The 24893-nt window shown below is 40.6% G+C and overlaps 1 protein-coding gene across 1 annotated transcript in view; it reads right to left on the bottom strand.

The window, feature by feature from the left end:
• Positions 1 to 24893, bottom strand: part of macrod2 (mono-ADP ribosylhydrolase 2) — a 402096-nt gene that overhangs the window by 273004 nt on the left and 104199 nt on the right. The window contains exon 4 of the mRNA XM_040034340.1: positions 6949 to 6978. Within this exon, the coding sequence (XP_039890274.1) occupies positions 6949 to 6978 (30 nt within the window). The remainder of the gene's footprint in view (positions 1 to 6948; positions 6979 to 24893) is intronic.

Consider the following 24893-nt stretch of genomic DNA (forward strand, 5'->3'; position numbering starts at 1 on the left):
GACGTTTGGGGTACGTGGGGAGGTCATGTGTGATGCAGTGTGGAAGAGAACTAAATTGACACTTTCTTGCCTGCTCCTTGAGCCCTGTGGAGATATTCTCACGTTGTGTTCAATGAGGGGCGACAGAATAAGGTGGACGATTCTTAAACGAGGTTGAATATCCATTGTTGTACAAAAGCAAGTGAATTACCGAGAAGCTGAAATCCACATGTTGTAGGAGTGCAAAATATCTCTCCTTTCAGAGACAGCAAGAGAGAGCACAAAACGCAGAGAGAGATGCTGCAAGGGTGAAACATGAAGTAAAACAAGCAGTTCCAATATGTTTAGAACAGCAACCCTGAGGGAAGAAGAGGCCCTGACTGTAATATCACATATATTTATTTGCAACAAAATGATTCAGAGGTAGGAACATTCAAATGTGTGCAATAGCAAAGAAAGTTGGACGCCAAAAGGTATGTACCACAACTGTTCAAAAAAGCGAGGACTGCTTATATGCACTTTGTACTTTGCCATGATTGTAAGTCAAAGTGTAACAGCACTCTGTGACTGGCAGAGCTAGCATTTAAAACCGATAAGGCTCCGGGGTTTCTCAGTCTTCTCGCTCAATAGGCGATGGACGAGATTCTAGAGAAGTAAAGCTCTTCACCTCAAATGACTCTTTAGTGGCAAAAGGCCACGTAAGACTCTGGATCAGCCTGAAAATGACATAGAAAATAGGTGATCACGTTTTAGAGAATCTCTGGTGTAAGTCTCCATCATAGACACCTAATTTTCTCTCTGCTTTACTCTCAAAGGCCAACAAAGTCAGACTTGTAGTAACCTTGTGCTCTCTAAAAGCACATTCAAATTACAGTGTTGAAAGATCATTTTTACACCCCGATGGCAGATGTGAGAGCGGTTTCAAGAAAACATGCATGGGAAACATGCTTCTTTACGGCTCCATAAAGCTCACTATACCACAGCCACCAGCAAAAGCTCTACAAAGTTTGATATGTTTCTGCTATGTGTGCTGTTTAAAGTTAGACCCCTTCCCTCACCTGCACTGCAGTGCCAGAGATCAAGCGATGCCATCAACGAGCTAATGACATGACTGCCGCAGGCAACAGCGGGCAGCTTGATTTATACATGGGGACAGAGATGAATGATTCATAGGCTGAGCGAGGGATACCGGGACACGTGGAAACTATATGCCCCTCTCACCCGCTCTTATTCGTGGATACTGACCTCACCATAAACTCTCTGGAACACTCCCTTATGCCTCATAAGCTTAGCATTACACAACTAACCAGTCCTGTTAACGCTGCTCGTAACAGCTGCATGAGTGTTTTCTCTCTTCCTCTTTTTGTCTCTACATTTTTTATAACTGTTCCTCAGAGTGTCCCTCTTTACCCCCTCTCGGATTCATTCGCTCGCCAGCCATTTCTTCTTCCCTTCCCATTATAATGCAGCGCTAATCCTAAATATGGAACCCACTGTTGTAGGATAAAATAAATGGCCCAATCACTCTGCATCAATTAGTCCATCCATCATTGCTGATTGGAGGATGAGGAGCAAGAGAGGGGGTTGTTCATCGTGGCTGTTCTCTGCGGTGGCATGGGAAGACAGAAATGGCACGCGAAAGCTTTCACACGGCAATGTTATCTTCACCACTATTTGGGTATCGCAAACTGCAGTCCAGCAGATAACCTTGTCCTGTTACTTTCACTGGAACGCCCTCTAAATCACAGCACCTCCGTCATAAATGATCTGGCGGCATGAGGACGCTTCTCACGCAATAATTACTCAATATGATGACTGACGCGCTGAGACGCTTTAGGTGAAGATGCAGTTGCAAACAACACAAATAATTCATCATCTTGCTGCAAGACACTAAAAGCACTTTTGATTTTTAAAAAAAAGGAAACGGATCTAGATTCCAGTAAGACGAGGAGATTGTTCTGGCTTTATAGCATATAACCCCTGCATTACACTGTGCTACACATTTAATAAAGGCAAGGAAACACTTCATTGGTAGCACACAGTGCAGTTTTAATGCATACACTCACTTAAAAGTTCACTACACTTGAGATTTGTAGAGTTAAGTTGCTTTATAATTTCACTAAGTAAGTGCAATTTACAAAATGACTTTCCTTGCTTATGCAAGAATGGGGCCAATTCAAATATATTTTTTAATTCAATTATTCAAATCAGCCTGACTGGCTAAAACCAGTGTGAGAGGGCACTCCCATACTTGCATGCACATGTCCTGACCCAAGCCTACTGAGCTGCTGTCACTGAATTACACGGATAAAGAGAGAGAATTGCTGAGTGCTACAGTATACAGTTACAGTACATCACTGCTGTTTTGAACACGCTTAAAAAAGAACATGGAATATTGCAGCACGAATACAGGGCAGGCCTAGATCAGAGTGTAACTAACTCTTCTCTAAATATGAGGAGATAAGTAAATCCCAAGGGTGCCCCACTGACTGAGGAATCTTTGCATTCAATTTATCATTTTACATTATTTAGGTTACTCCATGGGGAAATACGCTATCTCTCTCATAAGTTATGCTAATGGCTGTTACTACCATCTGTGAACTGAGGACCATCAGTCAAGCATAGTGTGTAATCTTTGAGTTATGAGAATAATACGTCATCTTTGAGCGATTAGTCTGGGGGCTTCCAGGGAGCTGTGTAAGGGACAGAAAGTCATCTCGCCCAAACCGTCACCCAACACCACCCTATATCTCGACCTATACCCCTCCCCCTACAACCGCACAGCGCCCTGCATGGTCCCCTCCAATCGACTCAATAAACAAGCCCCGGGTAAGAGCCAGACAGAGGATAATGGTTCACCTGGAGGTGACAGGAAAAGAAAACAGAGCTCTTTGCATAAAGAATGGAGATAAAGATAAGCACAGTGGAGCACTTAGGAATCTCAGCAAAGGATTATTCAAACATGTCTTAAAACTGAACACGTGTTTTGTCTTTTTTAACCGTTGTGTTGCGATAATGGCCAGCCTTGCATTTACAGCATAGTGCTGGTGCATCCGTATTGATGATGATGCTCTGCGCTTCTGATTGGATAATTTCACCATGAGCAATCTTTTCTCATATTTCACTTAAAGGCCAGAGCTCGGAACATTTTGTTTTGCGTCTGTTAACTGTGTTTGTATAGCGCGGTCGTCATGCAGGCGTTTTCACATCATTTCACATCTGAGGAGAGGCAGAAGCGATTGCCTTGTCATATCTTCGGGAGCCTACATCCCATGACATGTTTAGTTGCAGAAGAGGACAAAGGACGTAAGCACCACGACAGCAAACATAATTATTCTCATCTATTATAATGTGCTAATACCTGCCATGACTCATGCCAGCGTTTAGGATAGGAAGAGTGCTAAAGGCCCGCGGCTCTTACGTAACGAGTAACGCAGGCAACGTCGATAACCACGTCGACATTGATATATATTTGTTTTAGGGCTCACTTAAAATGCAGACTTTTTTAATGTTATTAGCCCTGTTTTAAAGAATCTTTGTGTCATTCTGGACGGGTTGAGAGAGTGACCACAGCCGTGGCTGAATTAGCCCAAGCCAAGACACACACAACAAGCCATGCCAGTGACCCACTGCTTGACTGGAGCACAGAAAGGAGGTCCAACCTGAGAAGAACGATTTGTTTGGGTGGTCTAGTTAAAGCCTAGTGCTAAAAGGGCAATGGTTCTGGTTAGAATGCTAATGAGCAAATTCCCCTCCTGGATGGAGACATCAAAGGCAAGTGAAGCTCCCCCGCTCCAGCTACACAGGGCTTCATGGTATCATTGCATAGCCCTGTTTGCACTTGAATGCTTGTGTTTGTGTGTGTGTGGATAAAAAAAAAGACAAAGGGACGGGGAAGGCAGAATAGGCAATGTGATGTTTACATTAGGTCTATTCTTTTGGGACTGTGCCAGCATCCAGCCATGCTGTGACACACATCACAAGAGCAACCTGGTACCATTCATAATTACCCTCTATTCACAGAGGCCCTATTTGGGATGCTATTATCAGAGATCATTGTTATTTCCCTCTATGTATGTTTGAAATCCCAGTGAGACCAACATGTCTAAAGCAGATAACAGTGCTATTTTGGTTAACCCCATTGCGTACATAATACTGAAGAGGCATAACCCAGAGAAAATTCCCATCAGTGATTTCTAAGGATTTAATAGAGCATCAGGGCATAAGAATCTTTTCTTATGAATCGTTTCTCTGTATAACTATTGCAAGAAATATAATGCAGCGTTCCTGTGCACTGAAAAAGGCTCAGAAAGAGCTTTGTTGTCATTTATTTCCATCTTTTCACATTACTCTGACTGCGACAAAACAATCACCAGCAAAACTCTGTTTCTGTTTTGCTGTGACCACATCCCACACTTGAATAACTGATGCATTCTAGAGAAGTAAAACCTTTTTCTGTGAAAAGACGTCTAAACGAGACCAAATAACAGAGACCATGCAAAGCCAGGGGTGCTCAAAGTACACCTAGGTGGTAAACTAACTTAAATAAAGTAAAGCCTATGTCCAGTTTTCCTGAGCTGTTCAGAGTCCTACTTCCCGAACTGTTAAGAATTACACATGGCTCAGGTGTGTGAGGCCAGCATGATGGATCATCCTGTTGTGAAGCTACCCCTCTGCAGAGCCCCGAGAAGACAGCTGGGAGATAAGGAGGACCCTATATGAGAGCACATCTCCTCTCCACATCGATCCTCGCCGCCACCAGGCAGGAGGTCTTCACATGCCAAACCGCAGATAGAGGTGGAGAGGGAGGGCAGGGTGACAACAGAGAGAACAGTTTTGCAGGTTTAGCAGACACCTTCGAGTGATAAAGACACTGGAAGATAAAACCCCTCTTGGCCTCATGCAGATAAAAGACAAACGGTGTAGTGCTTTGTTTTAGGGGGAAAATAACAATTTCAGCTCCCTGGTAGATAATAGTAATCTCTCTCTGGTTATAGTCATCGTTGTTTACCACGGCCAAAAAAAAAGAAGAACAGAAAGACTACCCGCTGTGGCAAATTGTGGCAAAGTGGAAATTGGCTTCTTCCTTTACTCTTCTTAAAAATACACATAAAGGACGTATGACATACATGTTGTTCACCTTATGGTCATTATTAGCACATTAAAAGTGACTCTTTGCATTTTTGAGTTAACCGACCTCGTATCCTGTGCCAGTAACTTAGGAATAGCATCGCTGGAAGTCAATTAGGAATGAAAAGAGGCTTTGCTCTCAAAAAAATGGCACTTGCTACAATTAGAAATTCCTCTGGAGTTAATAAGCGCAGCTGCAGGTTACAATCAGCTAAAATGTTTTCTTGCAAAGTACAACATTAACTGACACATAAGATCTCACGTTCTCATGTTGACAGCCTTCAATTCGCCTCCGTTTTTCGCTGCTGCTGTTATGAAACAGAGCAATCTGTAATATCCTCAGAGCTATTATTAGTTGAAATAGAAACTGGATCAATCACCAAGGCCGGGATTTAAAGAACTGTAAAAAGGTAATCTGGCACAAAATAACAATAATGAAAATGTAATAGCAAAGAGAATTGCTTCTTGTGTTTCTTTGGACACGGCAAATCGATAGCGCGAGTCGCAGCGGAGACAGACACCATTCAGGCGGACAGTATACCTGCTTTACAGGGTCTGGCTTGGTTATGGAGAAGCATGTTTGTGACCCTCTGATCTCAATCACAGAAATTCCTAAGATGGCTGTGCGCTGAGGGCCTCTTCATGCTGCTGATGGATTGAGATTCTACAAGGCAAGTTTGCAGTCTTAAAAATGTATCAGACGAGATAAGGGCCACTCCAAGCTGCATGATTAAATGCGAATAAGATTTCAACAGCTCAATGTACACTCTAATGGACACCATGTGCACAGAGCATATAACCGTTGAGTGGCTTTGATCTTCCTTTTTGCCCGTCCTTTGCTTCTGATGAGTCATCTTTGCCAGGTGGTAAACCCTAATGACTGAATAAATGCAGAAGCATCGTAATCACAAGGTGCAGCATGTGCCTTTCTTTTTGGTACACAAAATTATAAAACCTATATAGTTTTGCCCAGAAAGAAAGCAGATGAACCAATCATCCACAATACTGCATTTTTCTCACTAAAGAAAACACAGGAATGAAATGATACAGGCTATAAAAACCTACACATTGGGAAAAATGGCAATATACGATACAGTGAAGATGCTGTTTGATGGTTGCATTAAAATGTGGCGTAAGAAATAAAATGTTTGCTGTGATAGAGACCGTCATAAAACACAACACAGGGAAGATTTTATCTATAATACGTATTTTGATTAGTTATATCAGACAGATAGTTCTGCTAAGGCAGACTGTCATAGTCGTGATCCGACTATACAACTGAAGGCTGTTAATGTGGCTGGATAAACATATAAGTCTGAAGCAGTGACCTTATTTCATTGTCATACCATCCCTACATATGAAAAATTTCCCTGGGGACTAAAAATTAACAGTGTAACTTGGTGCATTTTACCCAAAACCTCATCTCACTGCAGTAAAGAATGATTATTTCAATCATGTCACTGCATAAGTCAAATTTTACAAAGGAAGAACCGTGTGACTGGGCGGTAGCATTCCACTCCCTAACCATTGTTCCCACACCACAATCGGCTGCCTCAGATTTCCAGCATTGCCTTGATGATAATGTCCTTCGGCAGGCTGCTAAAGTAATGACCATCTCTCAGTGTGGCACAGCGCAAGGTTGCCCTGTACCACGCTCTAATATTTTGGCCTTACATTCAGCCGCATTTAACACAGACACTTGAAGTAGACACTGAAATCTGCCATGAACTCAATGAAACAGATGGGCTGAATGCCTGATCTGATAAGTGCAACTTTAATTGCTTTACCATAGGAGCAATCAATGGGATGCGATAGTGAAAAACAAAAGCGTTCACTCACCTCCGCCTCCTCCCAGAAGACTGGAGTTTGCTGAAAAGAGAAGGAAAAAAAAGTGCATTTAGTATAAATAAATGTAAAAAACATACATAAATATGGATAATTCAACAGCACAGGAGATCACAGCGTGACGAGCCTGAAACTGGCTCGAATAATAACAGTTATTTTACAGATTTTTGTATGGCTTTGAAAGGAAAAGCCTATAATGACACATTTCAATAGCTCCGTCTAGCAAATATAACATGAATGTCATCCAACAGTTTGTTTATCAAATCTCCAGTTGACAAAAATGATCAATGTGTGAGGCAGTTTTTTTTTTTTCTTTAAATATCAAATTAGCAACTTGGCAACAAATGTGTGATTCAGTCAGCAGCTACTCGATATACACTCCTCGGCGGATTTTCTTTGGCAAAATCACAGCGGTTGTGCTCAATAAGACATGCGATTCATTAAAAGCAATTAAGAGTAGTGTGCAGTCTGAGACAGTTGTATACTACTGTGCAACAGTGAAATCCAGATATTGTCATGGCTTTGCAGGGTCTGTTCATCTCTCTGGGGAACATGTCACACAAATTGATGGAGACACGGTAAGAAATTATGGTACTACTGGAAGATATATTTGCAAGCAATAAACTGTTTCTACTATGTGTGTCCACTGTATTCAACACTAACAGTATGCTGTAGGTAACTGTGCAGTATATGAAATATAACCTTGGCCTAGAGTTTCACACTATTGCAAAAATAATAAACAAAAATAAATTTCTATCATTAGGACAAGGTATCAGTTTTAATAGTGATGCAACAATCAACTGGACAATAACCAGGTTGAGCTCATTTCCAGCATTCTTTGACCGGACCAGTGACCGACCTGCCATAAGTTGAAATACGAGTCCATCCCTTTCATGCATGTGAAAAAAGCACGCAGCAGCACAGGCAAATAGTCACGTACACTCACAGCTATGTGCTAACATGTCATCAGTGTGGAAGCCTTTCCCTGCAATTGAAGTTCCCCAAAGTAAACCACAGGGGAACCAACAACATAACAACAACCCTAATCAAACACACTAAGGTAGTTTAACATGGACATTTTAAAGAAGCTGACGAATGGAAAGTGGTTAAAGTCGAAGATAACCAATCATCAGGTCAGAGCCGGCCACGAGCTAGCAGCCTCTGTATGAGCAAAGGATTAAAGCAGTTACAAGGGAAATTATGGAGCATGTATGTAAGTAACTGACATTTGTTTTGTTACACAAATCTGTTGTACCTACTTTAATTTGACATGATTAAATATGTCAGGTTAAGTTGTGTGTACAGCAACTCATTTACATGTAATTATTTTTATCTACTTGCAATTGCAGAGCACCTATTTTCAGTTGTTTAAATTAAAAAAAAGAAATTAAATAACATAAATGTATAAAAAAAAAGATTCTGTAATTTATTGCAGTTTAATATGACAATAACTTAGACATAGACTTCATTTAATTCCACATTGGTTAAATTCACTACAATGTAGTAGGAGCAATAATGATACACATGTATTTTTTAGACAGTATTTATCCTGCGTGGGTATTAAACAGTCTGACTGCTGACAGGGTGAAGGACCAAGAAAAAAATTGTATTGATGGAAAAGTGCTTTTTGTTTGTTTCTGTCAGTTATAGCTCCTAAATCTGAATGAGAATCAGCCAATAAAACTGCAGCTGGTGGATCATTGCTAAAAGAAAACCTAATATGTTCATTTCCAACTTTACATTTTTATTTCTGGACTTTGTAGCTTTTCATGATTAACAAATTTGAAATAATTAAAAAATAATCCCCTTGTTTTTCACTGTGCACTTCAGTCCCTCAGTGGGTGAGTGGGGCTGTCCTCTCACCTTCTCTCCCTGACGTTATGTAGACTAGAAAAGAAAAACTGACAAAGAGCAGCCTGCTGGTGTGAATTCTGGCTGGATGAGAATATTGGCAGCAGCGATCGTATTGTTATGCCGTTCTTGGTCACATAAATACTGGACACTACCATCACATATCCACAGCAAGTTTAAACACCAAATAACTGACATGATCGTCACAGTATGCACTTGCCAAAGAAGAAAATGTGTTATGTACCATAAAAGTGTACAGTCGCTTGCTGTCAACACTCCCTGTATCAGGTTTGCTGCATTTCTAAAGCAATTTGTTCCAGCACATTAGCTGAGAGGAAGGCTTTAGCACGAGGCTTCTGACATACTGTAGATACGTAGAAGACCCCTGAGGTAAAGCGTAGCTCACTGATGTCTGTTGTTCGCTTTCAGACCATTTAGTTGATCACCACTCATACGATGACCTGTGCTGTTCACGAATGGCCGAGTCCCCTCCATTTACTGTAGTTTACTGGTAGTTAACTGTCACTGTGATATACCAGCTGAGAGAGTATCATTAAAATGAACTTGTTTTCATTCTTGCCCCGTAAGATACATTCTTTATACACGCGAGAAGGAAGATTAGAGGGGATTTAAAGTACATCTGTTAATTTGAAAGTTTCTGGAAGAAGGTAGACTATGTGTTTGAAGCGGAGTTCATACAGCGGATATTGGAGGAACCATGCACCGTGCCATGCCTTTAATGATCCTCAGATCCAGCTATGCATCGGGTATCATTAGCAGTCAATGCTTCCCTAATAAAAGCTTATTATTTCTCAGAAACGCTCTGTGCTGAAGTAATAGATAATGAACGTGTGCTATCAGGGAGAGTAATCCAATCACAGCAAAGTCCTGTGGCTTTTATGATTTTTTTTTTTGTTGTTGTTGGTCTGATTACATGTATAAGTGATTTCTGGAGTTCACTCAGTTTCTGGATGTTTCTGTGGAAGCATTACTGTTTTGTTCTCACTTGGGCACCCAACATGAGTGGGCATAACTTCAGTTGTTTAAAAAAAAACACAACCTCTCCCACTGCAGAATGTGTTTCATCAAAGGCCCTTTGTTGTGTGTATGTGTGTGCACATACAATATGAGCACCAACATACACAAACAAAAAAAACAGCAACTCAAACAGGGATGTACTGACAATGCACTGTCATGTTTACAATAGCACCTCTCCAGGTTTTTCTGTGATGAAAAAGACACTCGTGCTCTCCCAGCCTTTGTTTAGCTCAGGAATCTGACAGCCATCAACGGAAAGCACGCAACTCGAATGTGCGTCGTTTCTACAACAGCCTTTCATAACCAGGTTGGGACATTTTTCTGTTCATGTTTGAAGATCACAGAAGAAGCTCAGAAGCAAAAAAAAACACTAAACTAAAGGAATTTTCATCAGTGTATATCTTTCTGCATGATGTAAATTTTCAAAGTTTGAAGTTATTCATGTATAAAAGCACAATGTAAGTGGTAGTTTCAGTGCCAGTTTAAAGAAAGCTAATACTATGCTAGTTTTCAGCAAAGTCTATCATCATTGTCTAGTCTCCTGGGGAGTCTTCCTATTCCTGAGCTATTAAAACACTGGGGTTTAATTACCTGACATTATGGAAATGCATGCCTGAGGGGGGCGCTTCATTTACTCCACACCTAATCAGAGATTGGAGATGTGGTTGCTAATCAGTCTGACACAACTCTCCTGCATGTGTATGTGTGTGTGAGGCAGAGCAGTGGTAGTAGTGAACAGGGTAGGCCAGGGGTTGAGATGCGAGATACTTTTTTAATGTGTTTATGGGAATAGCCCACTGGGAGATGAGGCGTGTTCTCATCTTTGCAGTCAGTTCGATGAATGTGTGCTTGCGGGGAAAGGTAAAAATGTTGCTATGTGCTTTTATGAGCCCCCAATCCACCCACCCCCATCACCGTTTCCTGTTTTCTCTCATTGAATAATTACAATGTCTTTCTTTACACAAAATACTGTATCGGTAACAGGCAGATTCAGCAAGCTCAGCCCACATGCATATCAACAGAAACACGTAAAAGTGAAAATGAACGGGGACTTGGTTTAATAACAGGTCTTCGACGTAAGACAAATAAGAAGCAGCTGGCAGAGAAGCCAACGCTCCTAGCAACAAAGGCTATGAGCTGGTGCTTTATTCAGTATGACTTGCCTAAGAAGTGCGTCAATTATTCTGAGTGAAAATCAAAACAGAAATCCATATTTGGCCACATCCATCCCATAATGCATATTTTACAGTGTGCATATTAATTATAAACTAGACCTCCTTGCAGTTTTCCCTGCTCTCGGCTCAGTCTGGCAATCTTTTGGACCAACACATATCAATTCATATTATCTGTTTTGTTTGTTTTCTACCTTTTGCCTACATGTTGAGTTGTCTCTTTAAAGCATGTTTATGCATTTCCTTTTTTGCAATCCTCTCTTTAGTGGGCAGAACAGAATATTTCTTCACCTTTTAAACAGGGGAAAGGATCCTGTCACAGCAGGCAGAATATAGGTGCCAGCTTGAGTTTTCAGCCTGGTTGTAGTGAAGGTAAGCCTTGACTGTTGGCAGTGACAAGAAAGAAAAAAAGCAGAAGCTCTTACAACTAGGAGTTTTTCAGGAGTGCTAGTGTGTCATTCCAGGAGTAGCCATAACATGGGAGATAAATCTCAGTGGAAAGGCTCCCCAGATTGCCTGCAGATGGTAGGTCATTTGGAAGTGCCGGTCCATGCTGTTAGGCTGGCTCATCAAACACGTGTCTGGACTGTCACTGTGGGAACACCTACTTCCTTTCTGCCCTTTGAACCCTTAACCCCAACTGCAACCTCATATACCCCTCACCCAATGAAAACAAAGTGGTGCCACTGCTGTGTATTTTTAGGGCAAGAAAATATTGATAACAGAATCTCCACCAAAGAGTGTGACAGGCATAGTATCAAGAAGCCAGCACACACGCACACACACACACACACACACAATGAAAAAAAGACTATTAAAACCACTGTCTCATCTCAGTGTGTCAAGATATTTGCAGAGCATTCGTAAAAATGGCTTTTGTGCACTTCAGTGTATGAGTCCTGTGTGTGTATATGTGTGTGTTTGTGTGCAGAGGGCACCGAGGCATGGATCTGGGTTGCATGTTTGGTGTCGTCAGCAGAGCCCTAGATCATGCAGTTAAATAGGAAGTGCTAGACCGTAACCACAAAACCTCAAGGCAGTAAACAGATCCACTGTCTACCTTCTGCTCTCTGCCACCTTAACTGAACCTTTTAAATATGTTCCATCAAATGCACATTCACCTTATCCTTAGCAGCCTCGCACACGCTTCTCAGCAAGCTCAGACGTTAATAGTGTGCTCCGTTGTGACTTTGGGATAAAAGGTGGGCTACAGAAACTAATAAAAAATCTTTATGGGTCAGGTTGCCTGCTCTGTTGCTGAGTCAAAAGAAATCCTTGTGCAATTTTTCACAGCAACCAGAGCCACCACAGCAATAAAACGCTGCTGGGCCTATCTGGGTCTACAAATCTTACCAGCATTTTCTTAGATTTTTTTTGTTGTTGTTTTTTTTAGTAAATACATCCGAGAACAAATGAACTGTCATAAGCGCGCTCTTTGCTTTGTTCCACATCACTCACTGCTGCTTCTGAAGCGTGCCTTACCTGTCCACAAGGAAGGAGTTCTGATTTTATCAAATGTGACGTTACACAGAAAAACTGTCCCAAATAAAAGCACTAACTAGGTCAACAGAGCTGCTCTTTGTTACCAGGAGCCATATTATCTATTATTCGGCTTTAATTAGAAATCTTACTTACAGCTAGTCTGACAGGCAGATGATAAGCATCTTGTGCACAATGAAGTGCAAAAAAAAAGAAGTCCTTGAATAATGGAAAAAAATGAAAAAGTTGGAGGAAATAAAAGCTAATCATTTGAAGGCTTGACTGACACTTAGACGGTCATTAGCTGTTCCTCTTTTTGGTGTTCTGATGTTTAACATGTCAGCTCTGAAAGTCGATCTTCAAAGACTCAGCGGAGTGAAGGACTTTCTTTTAGAGTGGAATAATGTTTGCTCCATACACAGCCGACTTTTCCACTCCACCGGCCTTCCTAACAAGCACTGATACTGTGTGATAGCACGCGTGCGCATCAAATGCATACGTGCGTGTACATGGAAGCATTCCAAATTTGATATCTAGAGCAACCCATCTCATGTCTGTGCAGCTCCGTGTTAAATCGAGACTACTCTAAGCGTCAATGATGGAGGCTGTTCGCTTTTAGTAGCTGCTGAAATTCACACAAATAGAAATAAAATTTAAATGAGCCACCAGTTGTGAAATGAGAGAGAGGACACAGTGGTATTTCTTATTTGTGGCACATTAAAAATGCATGTGGCACCACACATGCTGCCTCGCCTGATAATACTGGTTGGCACTTTTGTTCTTTATATCTTACAGAGGTCCCTAAGGAGCCTGACTGAGGCAGGCAAACTCGTAGCCGAGGTGGCACAATCCCAGAAGTCCGTTCACACACAAAATGGCTTCATGTGGGGAAAAAAGGACTGTCTCAAACAAATAAGTCATGGTTGTAACAAGGTGTGCGTGAAATGTGGATAAAATTAAAAAAGCTCTATCGTTATCTCGACGTCAATATGTCAAACTATTTGCTGAAATTTTAATTGCGAGTCACTGGCACGTCGATGAAGATGAAAGGAGCGCCAGGAACGACAACAGGGACATTGATATGGAGTGTGTGCATCAATTAAAGCACAATGCACAATGAATTCAAAGGATTCTGGCATTTGTGTGACTGTGCCAGATGCACAAGAAAAGTGGCCCAGCACTGAGTGCTGTATTTGGCTTTAACATCTATAGTGTGAAGTGTCTGGCAGTTCAATATTCACAGCCTTGTTAACTGACGTGATTGATTTGGATCGTCAGTTTTTTGTTTAGTTATGAAAAAAATCTGAAAACAGGAGTGTGGTTTCAAAACCGTGGCCTACGCTGTGAGAATATCCACATTTAAAATCAAGGAGCACTCCTAGAGTTTCAGTATTTCGCTATAGCAAATTCAATCTCATAAAAACACATTTGCTTTCTACATGAGTATCAGGGGTGGATTTAAAACAATAATTCAGACTGAGAATTTGACTCCATTTCAGGTCCACTCTATTCACATAAAGCCTTACCCTGTTATTTAGGGCTGTCATGATATCACATTTTCTCTACTGTGGCAAAATACTGTTAACAATATAGCAGGATGCCTAGAATAGAAAACTGCAAAAAAGAGCAACTGTTCTCTCTGACAGCTGTGCGTTTCGTCTTTTTACACAAGAAATAAGAGACAAGGGAGGTGGAAAGAGAGTGTATCCATAAATCCCCAAACGCTGTACAAGAAGAAATGACTGGTTAAGATATTATATGCGTTATTAACAATATACAGTACGTAACTCTTAAATATTGTAGTTATTTTCAATACAAGCAGGTACACCGTGAAACCCCTAAGAATCAAATATGTTCAGCATCCCAAATACTAGCACTATCCCAAATGCCAGGTCTCTCTTGGAAATGAGATTTTTAATCTCAATGAGATTTTTTACCTGGATAAATAAAGGATTAATAATACTAGGACTAACAAAGAGGCCATTCTGAACACTGAGTTTTCAAGGGCACATCTTCAAAACCTCCACAAAATACAGCAATCATAGCACAAATATAAAAGCATAAAACTCTAAAGCCAGATTTTTATATATAAAAAGGTTAGCATAGCCTTTTAAAAACAGAGAATGAGATACTTTCAAATGACTTTCAACTCCATATCAAGTACCAAAAAACGACACATACACACATTCGCTGAAAGCTAAAACGCAAACGCGCTAAGCATTTCTGATTTTGCTTGTGTTTTTGACTGACTTGAGATCAGAGGTACCTCACCTATAGGTAAGGGTGACAGAGTTTCATCATCTCATTCCTGCTTTTTAATATGGCAACTCAAGTTCACAGGAGGCCAGTATGACCAATCAGGCCAAAAGGAAATGACTTACTGCTGTGGACACTCCACTAACCAGCAAATATACACTTAGATCCAAGTGATGTAAATTATGTCAGAGGGTGAACAACTTCTTTGTTTTGACTCATCTGTGCAGACGCTACACTTGTAGGGCACCACTACCCAAGCGTTGTCTAAGTGAACCCCGAGCACATTAGGGAAAAACATCAAAACAACTACTCATCAGTGGTGTCTCCAGCTGTGAGTGTGCACACACCACTGAGAAGAGTAAAACAATGGTTTTGGTTCACATAATTTAAAGTTCTTCTAGCTTAAAAACGCATGTGGTACCCTTTGCTTCCCCCATATGGGTTAAAATGTTACTACCTACCTCAGCTGTGCGGCGAGGATGTCATGTGAAGAACTTTTTAACTTGTATCCCCAGATTTGAAAGATAATTTGCTTATGAAAAGAAACGAGGCTTAACTGCTCAGAATCACTGATAGCTTAATGCGAACCCTTCTTTAAGATGTATTTGACTTTGAAGTACAAATTACAATATGAGAGCGCCCCGTTAGTCGCTTCTTAAACCTATTCATAGTCTCAATTGTACATGTCATATAGTGCTGATAGTCGAAATTATGTTGTTTTTACAGCTTCTCTCAGCACCAGTGTTATGATGTCTGAATGTATCAATGTGACAACAGGCTTGTGTCACAGTGATTAATCCCTTTCCTCCGCAGGCTTGTCACCATCATAACAAAGCAACAATACCAGATGCCAAAGCCAGCCCACACGTCTATTGTTATAATTACCTGACCTTCAAATCCACATTAATGAGCCCAGGATGATCCCATTCTCTTTCATCATTTGGCTTCCGAGCCCTCCTTTTATCTAACAAGGTCACCTTTCACAACACCGCTTCTCCCTGAAATACACATCCCCCTCATAAATATACATCCACCTGCATCTGCTCAACCCCCAGTCCTAAAAAGGAAGCTTGAAGAAATTACAAGAAAATGAAGATGTAGGTGGGCCGTGCAAAGCGCGCATTTGTATTTCTTCTGAAGTTGACACCAAGGGAAAAGTCAATGCCACCAAAGTTAGACGCGCGCAACAACTTCCCGACGATTGACGTGTTAGTTAATAATCGTTTTCAACATTAAAGACGCAGCCTATTAACATGAATGAGAAAGACTCGCTGCATGGGCTCTGAAGGCACAATGCAGGGGGGCATCGTGAGAGTAGGGTTCATTAGATGAGTCGTTTCAATCTGCTTCCACAATTTTAATCTCAAACGCACAGTGGTAGTCACAACAGTGACAAAAAAAAATCTCTTTGGTTTGTAAGAAACCACAAACAGTTTCAGAAAAGTGGCACACTCACGAATTCATTTGTTCTATTATTCCAGCCATTTTTTGCATTGGTGCGATAGAGTTTGCTGAATATTAAAAAGGTGAAACTTCCACATGATATAAATGCGGAAGGACTGTCAAGAGTCCTGAAAAAATGAACAACTTAAAGCTTAATGGTACACTTCAAGTGCAATTGGTGTGTGCATCCTCCGCAAAGCCCAATGACCTAACTGGCAATTTTACTTTAAGCTATTCAGATCCACACCGACATTTAATGGCTTATTCATTCATCTATGTCTCCATGAAATGTTCTGAAATTCAGCTTTCATGTAATGTTGATACAAACCAATAGCAATAATTTCCACAAATACCAACATAAATACTCAAATTAAAGTGCATTTACTGACACGTTTAACCATCCAGAGAGGCAAAGACTTAAATCTTTTTAATGGCATCTAAGGAAACCGCAAATCTCACAGACCTTTCATAAGGGAACGCTAGTATATACTGCAAGAGTAGAAGTCTAATGCATAATGGGGAAAGAAATCTATAAAGAAATTCAGTCAGGATAGGTATTCAACATTAAACTTTCTTCAGTTGACATAATGTTACGAGAGAGCATGATATTCCAATTCACCCTGTGCAAGTGTTTAAAGAGTTGACCCTTATACTGCGGTTTAGATTAAACGGGTTATCTGCAAACTTCACAGGACCTAGTGTCACTAGAGAGCTCCTGGAGGATTTGAGCCAGCAGCTGCACATTTCTGGATTTATCAGCCTCATGTTAATACAGACCCTTCTTTACTGATGATCAGGCCTGCTGGTATGGTAAAGACTCACGGGCTCCTCTGGGTCTTCACAGTCCACTAACCCCAGTGCATAACCCACCAGACAGCCAGACAGTTCCCCTTACTATATCCAAAAAAACACGGCTGGGATTTCTCCAGATGCAGAAGCCAGGACAGCATTAAATTGGAGATCCTCAGCTACTGAAGTGTGGTTTCAGAATCGACTTCCTTTTTACATATCGCTGCATTCTCTTTGTGGAAAACAGAAGTCTGGAAATAAGGGTCTCGACCTCGATAGCCTGGGCACTCAGTATTAGAGTCCATATAGCTTAAGTGCAGAACATTGCATTAAGGAAGAGTGCATTGTCTTTTTTAAAGCTAAATGTATTTTAACTTCTCTTACTTCCTTAGCAAAATGCACTTAACGGGCACTCAAGAGAATCCATTCCCACCAGCGTCTATTTGATCACAATGATCTAAGTGTTGAGGTGATGTGTGAAGCGAGCCCCGGATGCAGAGGCACACCGTTTATGTCACAGAAACTAATCTCCCCGGAGCGCCAACTGCAATCAGAGTGAAGCATCTTCTTTTCTGCTTATTGAGCATGAAGGCTAAAATGGATTGTGCTTTAATTAAAGGCACTTTATCAAAATACTCTTAATCCTTTTACAGTTCGAATGTACGTTTCATGCCGTGGAGCGGAGCGCCGGTAATGCATCACTGTTTTAGTTTTGCACAACAGCAAAAAGTAAGGTTAGGAGTCTTTTTTGCATAAATATACGAAATACAGGATCTAGTGCTCTGAAATAAAGAGCAACAGAGTTAAACTGAACTGAGCAGATATCTAACAAAGACATGTTAGTCTGCTGTAGTGCATCATGAAGACTTATAAAGCTAGGCCATCCCATCCTGATGAGAAATAATCTCATAAAAATCAAACCTGCATTAACATTAATAGCAGCAGTTGTAGTGATTTGACTATAATGGGGTGTATTTATTTTGACAGAGCTAATACTTTGAGAATATTTTGTCAATATAATTCGTTTGACACCTCAAAAACTTCACATCCGCTGCTGTTTCAGACTCGGTGTAACTTCTTAATCTATGACTAGTAAGATTCTTGGTTTAATCATTAGTTATTATTAATCTCTGGTTCTTTTCCACGGCTTGTCTTTTATCCTGTCTTCCTCATTTCACACGTCTCAGCAGATGCCTGAGCCTGGTTCTGCTGGAGACTTCTTCCTGTTAAAAGGTAGTTTTTCTTCCCACTGTCACCAAGTGGTGACTGTTGCTGTTTACCAGGACTGGACTGGGACAATAAAAAAAACAGCTTTTGTATTTTTGGCCCAGGTAGCCCACCCTGAGCGATCAAAATGTTGCAGATGGTCCAGTTAAATATGTGCATGTATTTGTGCAATTCCTCAAAGCAATGGTAAAGCTGAGTAAATAGAATAAATTGGTCAAAGTAGCCATTCATTTCACTTGAATCTTTGAATCTCCGCCTTCTTAATAATGTCCCTCTGTTTATTTTCTTACCATGTTAACTACACCTTCCTCCATTGCTTCCTCAATCTGTTGTTGGGACTGGTGTCCACCGCCCTGCACTTCTCCACTCCCAGTGCTAGTAACAGTAGCCTGCTATGACTCCGAGGACTTGTTATTACTTATTGCAGGTACTACTATTGACGGTATAGCTGCTAACATGTCAGTTAATTTGACACATATCGCTCCCATCTATTTGCAGTTTCTTTTCCTCTCTTACTTAGCTTTTCACATCCACTTTTTCACTTTTGTGTGTCCATCTGTATCAACCACTTCTTCCACACTATACTGTGGTCTACAAGGTACATAAGTGCACAGGGAAGGTAGGGGTGTGGGCTGTTGCGTTAAGAGATTTGATTGAGCAATCCAGTGTCAGTAATGAAAATGAATGAACAGGCTGCTGTCAGCGCTTGTAGGGCCGGTGCAGAGCAACTTTAAGCCGGCCCGTAGCCTGTAAAATTATATTAGCAAGGAAAAAAAATTATAACGAACCATCGGCCGGCAAGTGCGTCGGTGCCTGCCTGGGTCCTTACCCTAGAATTTAAAGCACCTTGGGCTGACTGTTGTGATTTGGTGCTATATAAATATAAAACTGAATTGAATATGTTTTCTAATATGCACCAATATGTCAGAACTGGTGTCATTACAAATAGTTTGTCCAGCAGAGCAGCTCTGACCTCATTGCTTACTCACTCTCAGCACTGCCTGCAGCACATGTAACAATGCACACTACAACTGGGCAGAAAGCAGTGTGCAGTCAAGCACTGTGCTTAAGCAAGCTTCTAACTAGTTTGTGAAATACACAGTAACCGCCTCTTACCTGCCAATGTCCTCTTATGGCTTTTACTTGAAAACTAATATGTAATTTTACCGAGCGTGCCCAAACTTGTGAACACAACTGTATATATCTCCCAGACTGCACATTTTTGAAGAACAGTGAGAACATCATGTTCAGACACACCATTAATATAATATTTTTCTGTGCATGTTTCCTTTGAGTCATATATGGACTGTTTTTCTTTTCTCGTTCAAACAGAATCCCAGTGGCTAATTTCCTTCTCTCTGCCATCAGTAGCCTTTTGTGAAAACAGAAGAAAAAAAAAAGACAACCGGTTTCAATTGCCTATTCAAGTGCACTCTCTGAAGTAGTAAAAACACATGGCTAAGACTAAGAATTATACAATCAGACAGGCAGCATTTTGTCTCGGCAAGGTCACTAAATAAATCTAAGCCTGAATAAGAAACACAAGTGGCGACATGAAGAGCAGAAAAAAACCTGTGCGAGTGTTTCCACCAACCTCACTTTTCAACAGTGTGCTTCTGCTGAGACTCATTTGTGTTTCTTAAACGAATTGATACAATCCATCAGTCAGCTCAAATCAAGTACTCTTGCCTAAAAACTTCTTCATCAAGAACAAAACATCTACTATGAAGTTGCGCTGTGGTCATCGCAAGCCATGTTGGCAAATTTGCAATCATGTTTCAGGATCACGGGAAATTAGCTACAGGGACAAAAACTATTATCCACCATAAGGAGTCATCAGAACACTCAATCCTCTGTGTTTGATAAATAAGGCATGGCAAGGAACTCACTAATTAGCCATCATTTTGATTGATAACGCAAGTTAGCTTATTACAGCCCTGTTGTATACACATTGCACTTCACTTCAGAGCATAATGTTTGCATCCGTTTTGCTATCCAAAAGTCTTCCTCTAACATACTCAGAAGACAGGGAACGCATAATCAGCCACATCAAACTAAATAATTGACAGACATGTTGTCGTCTGAGAGACTGAAGCAGTTATCTTGGGGATGCTTAACTAGCAGAATAGATTGACAATGGTTCTATCTCTCTAAACGATACTGCCGTCCTCCTGCTGAACTTTGCAGTACTGCTTAATTGCAGCAATTAATTGGCTTGCCTCCAAGCTCTTTACTTCATTGTTGAACCCAAACACATAGCCACTGCAGCCAGGGTTAGGTGCTATAGGTGCTAAAGAATAGATTTTTAGTGTCAGCAGGTAAAGAAGAATGTAGCTAATAGACTGCACTAGTTTTACATAAGTCTGTTAGCTTTTGTGTTCCTGTGTTAAGAGTGCAAAAGGAGGCGGGGCAGTAAACAGAGAGCTGCTTTACTCTGGCAACACCGAATAAAACTATCACACTGGTTACATTGTAACAGAACAGAGACGATTAGCGATTCTTTTACAGATGATGACTATAGAAGAGAATGTTCAAGAAGAAGAAAATACAGCTAATAAATGGGAAAATTAGTGGGGGCTGTTTGGTGCTGGTGATATCGCCAGATTGCTGGTAACAGCATTCTGCATAAGAATCAAACAGGTTGTGATAAAATAAAACCTGGGAAAGGTGTTCAGCATTTTATTTTTTTTTGGAATTCAGATTGTGAGGCCAAAAACTGAAGGCGAGAAACTGAAAGAGGCAGATGATTAATTCTCCTCTTTTGTTGAATAGAACTAGTGAGAAATAAAAACAGACTGTGCCAAGTCTTTTTCTCACATGCATTACAAGTTGAAAAAACACCACAACTTATGACACGTAATTTTGCTATTCAACAGAACACACCAAACTCATTTTATTACTGGAAAAAGGTGGAAACTGTGAGCAGGTAAAGCTTTAACTCAGCTGGAGAATAATGAAAAAGAAAGACAATGAACAATAAGATCTTGTCATTTAGGAAAAAACTTTTTTTTTGTTGAGTTGTGAGCTTTTAAACTGGTTTCGAGCAACATTTCTCCAGGCTTTCTAAAGGACTTTCAAAGTGTTCTTTAGACAGTTGCTGCTTTTTCATGCATTCTCAGTCAAGCTCTTGTACCTGACCATTTTCAAGGAATGTTTTATTGTTTGTTAAGCCACTAAACACAAAGCTATGAATCATTCAAGAATATGAAATGCACCTTACTCAAGGGATGAAGCAGTGTTATGTCTACACATAACTGAAAACTTAGTAGGCAACCAATTTTAAATGGTATCTTTAGGCACTAAAGTGCTTCCCAGACAGCAGGTATTACTCGTATACTGCCACAAAACCCATCATTTGTTCCCACTTCTTTACTTGAATCCATGTAAAATGCCAATGACAACACAGTTTAACAAAAACAGCATTTTTGCACCAACAGGGAGATTCCCCAAAAACAATTAGATGAAAATCCGCCACAACTGGATGAACATGATTTATAAATTCTTAGGAAATGAGAGATGCATTTGGGCCTTGAGTTGATCCATCTACGGTTCTCTGAAGCCTCATCAGAAATGGTCTAGTGGACGAACAGCTGTCAAGAAGCCATTCTTAAAGAAGAACACAGAGGCACAGAGAAAAGCCTGAGGTTTTTAAGCAAGAACTAGACAGGCAAGAACAGGGTGAGTGCTGTTGATGTTGGTATAATAACGAACACAGAAGACTATGATCCATCATGCACCATGCAATCTGGAAAGCATCAGATTGGCAATGATTTCATTCTTCATAATGGCCATGATCCCAAACACAATGCCAATGCAGTAAAATTATACCTGGACAGAAAGACACAGAATGGACTTCGACATTATTGAAGCAATGTGGGATCATTTGACAAAGACAGGAACAAAAGAGAGCTTTGAATGTCCTTCAAGAATCCAGGAGAACTATTCCTAAGCACTACTGAAAGATGGCTACTCAACAAAGCTTTGCTAAGTAAGTTATGCATTAGAAATATAGATCATTAGAATGACAGAAACTCAGATTTTAGATTTCTTCATAATTCAATAAATTGCTGCACATATTTCCCATTTTCAGAGGAAAAGGATAGAGAATAGAGCGGTGGCTCAAGACTTTTGCACAGTAGTGCATGTCAACACACCATAATGGTATGCAAAATCAATCACACTAGTAATTACTGCACAGCGCTACTATTCCCCAATATCTAATATGACCGAAGACGGAGTTGGCGACTATATCAACCTGCTGTCCCTTAGACAACTTGCAGAAATACAGAGGCTGTTGCAGTGGCACACTGAATACATTGGATCCCAACAAAGAAATAAGCTTTGGAGAATTCATCAAAAAATATAATGTCAGAGGGCAGACAAACCTTTCATGTAACCACACACTCTGCACAAATCAACAGAGCTTTTTCATAGATAGGCCTTTCAATAACACAAAAAAGTTACAAAGGCTGTTTCTAGGGTGAGGACTCAGCAGTAACCTTGCATCCCAAGGACACATCATTTGAAATGCATTGGGTGCCACAGCGCTCTGATATATCCTTTTTTCCAGAATTAACCTTAGCTAGTCTTTCCTGTCACCAACCAATCAGGGAGTATGAGCGGGGACAGGTCCTAAGTCCTGACACGCAAACACGGAGCACTCCTTGTTGTGCCTTTTGTATCTTTACAACTTCCTAGGGCAAGAGGTAAATATGACAAATTGTGCGATAGATTTAACAGGTCAGCACAACACATGTCTGACAAATATAATCTAATTGTAAAACATTTGTTTGGAAAAGCGTTTTTAGAAACATGAAGGATGGAAATGTCTCTGTGACCTCTATTAGAGGCACAGATCTATCTGTATTCCAAGGTTACCTCAGTCGTGAGTCAGGGCAGTCTGTGTTGCAAAAGGGCTCCTGTGTCTCCAAATTTGAGTGCATTGAGGAGAAAAGAGAAAACTGAAGCTACGGATTGTTTAAAGCATTCATGATCAAAATGCAGTTCAGTTCGGAGGGCGAGATGGATGAATGACCTAAATGGAGTCGGCAGCTTCACAGGTAGACTGACTCTGACTAAACGAGTGTAGAATAGTGGCTTTTAATCTGCCTCCCATTTGCCATCAGTTAAAAATGTGGAAAAAGAAAAGTTAAGCAGATGATCAAACCAAAGATTATTGTGCGCAGATTTCACACATGAAGAATTTGATCACAAAGTGAAACCACAAAATTTTAATGATCTCAATTTTTTTTATAGAAGACAAGTTTCTGTCTTGTTAATTAATCGACAGAGGCATCCCTTTACAGCATAATAACTGCTACACTGCTAAATTCAGATTTGGCATCAGATTAGTGTCTTTGAGTTTTCTCCCTGAATACACTGAAAGAATGTGACACTGTCTGGATTAAGGAGCTACTTCAAAGAACAGGGAATTTGTGATCATTAATGGAAGTTCTAATTACTGAGGAGCCACCAGTAAAGGGCTACTGCTGGCTCTTGCCACGTTCATCATTTATGAAGCCGGGCTACAGTTTCAAACCTCCAAAGCGTTTAATTGGCTTATCTCTCTTTCCGCTATACAAAGCACAAAGGAAACACAGCTTCAGTCACATTTAGAGAAGCACCATCTAACAGCCTTAATCAAGTCAGTGTCACAAAGCCAAGTCACGTACTGTACTAATCAACAAGGATATATTATATAAATAATCCATAAAAATATGAGGTGGCAGACAGCTGCAAAAAGAGAAAATAATTCAGTACAGACCAGAATGATTTAGAATGGTGGTGCATGATGATGCATCCAGAAAAGCTCTTAAATGCATTCTTCATGACTCCCACCACAAGCTTTTATCACACTATGGTTTATACTAGTCTTTCTGCAAATACCCACTGCACACTTCAGGCCCTGCTACATCCAAGTCCTGATAATAGTGTCCAGAGCATCTGTCAGCTTGTCTGATTAAATAAACCCATCACCGGTGTGGCAAATAAGCATTATTTTTGCCACTGCAGGAACTGCCTGTTCAATCTTATTTATGAGTAACACAAGAGAAGAGGATGCCTCCTGACCAGTGCCGCAGAATGCTAAAGAGGATGTGGTTTAATCTTCGCTTCCATCTTTAATGAGATCTGGTGCAGGATGAGGCAGGATCCTGTGGATGCTGCTAAAACAACGCTAAAGAAATGCACATAGAAATGGAAGAGACACTGTGAGATAAGCTGATATATAGAAACCCATTAGTACTGTAGTAAATACGTTTTTGTGGTTAGCTGCCTCAGCCTCGCCGCGCAAAGCTCTGTGAGAGAGTAGTAACTTAAGTAAAAACAGCCCACAGACATGAGAGGTGGAAATTCAAGAGCTATGCTAGTAGTGCAGGATTAACCTCTCCACGCACCTTCTGCTTAAATGAAATGGATCGGCCCAAATTCATTGCCCTCTGGCCGGCATTCCCTGTCATGTTAGCGTGTCCGTTAAGAGGGAAAGCATGTGCGTATACTTCTCTCTTGTGACATGTGAAACGGGACCGTGAAAGACACACTAGATTTATTGGACATTGTTTTTTTTTTTCATCCATCTAACAGGGTGTGCAAACATTCAATCTACAACCTCGGTGCATACACTTTATATTATCGTTACAAACTCTGACCTCTTTCCCAGAAGGCTTTGATGTATAAAAAGAATCA

The sequence above is a fragment of the Simochromis diagramma genome, unplaced genomic scaffold (genome assembly GCF_900408965.1).
Source record: "Simochromis diagramma unplaced genomic scaffold, fSimDia1.1 OVJJ01000481.1, whole genome shotgun sequence".
Lineage (NCBI taxonomy): Eukaryota > Metazoa > Chordata > Actinopteri > Cichliformes > Cichlidae > Simochromis > Simochromis diagramma.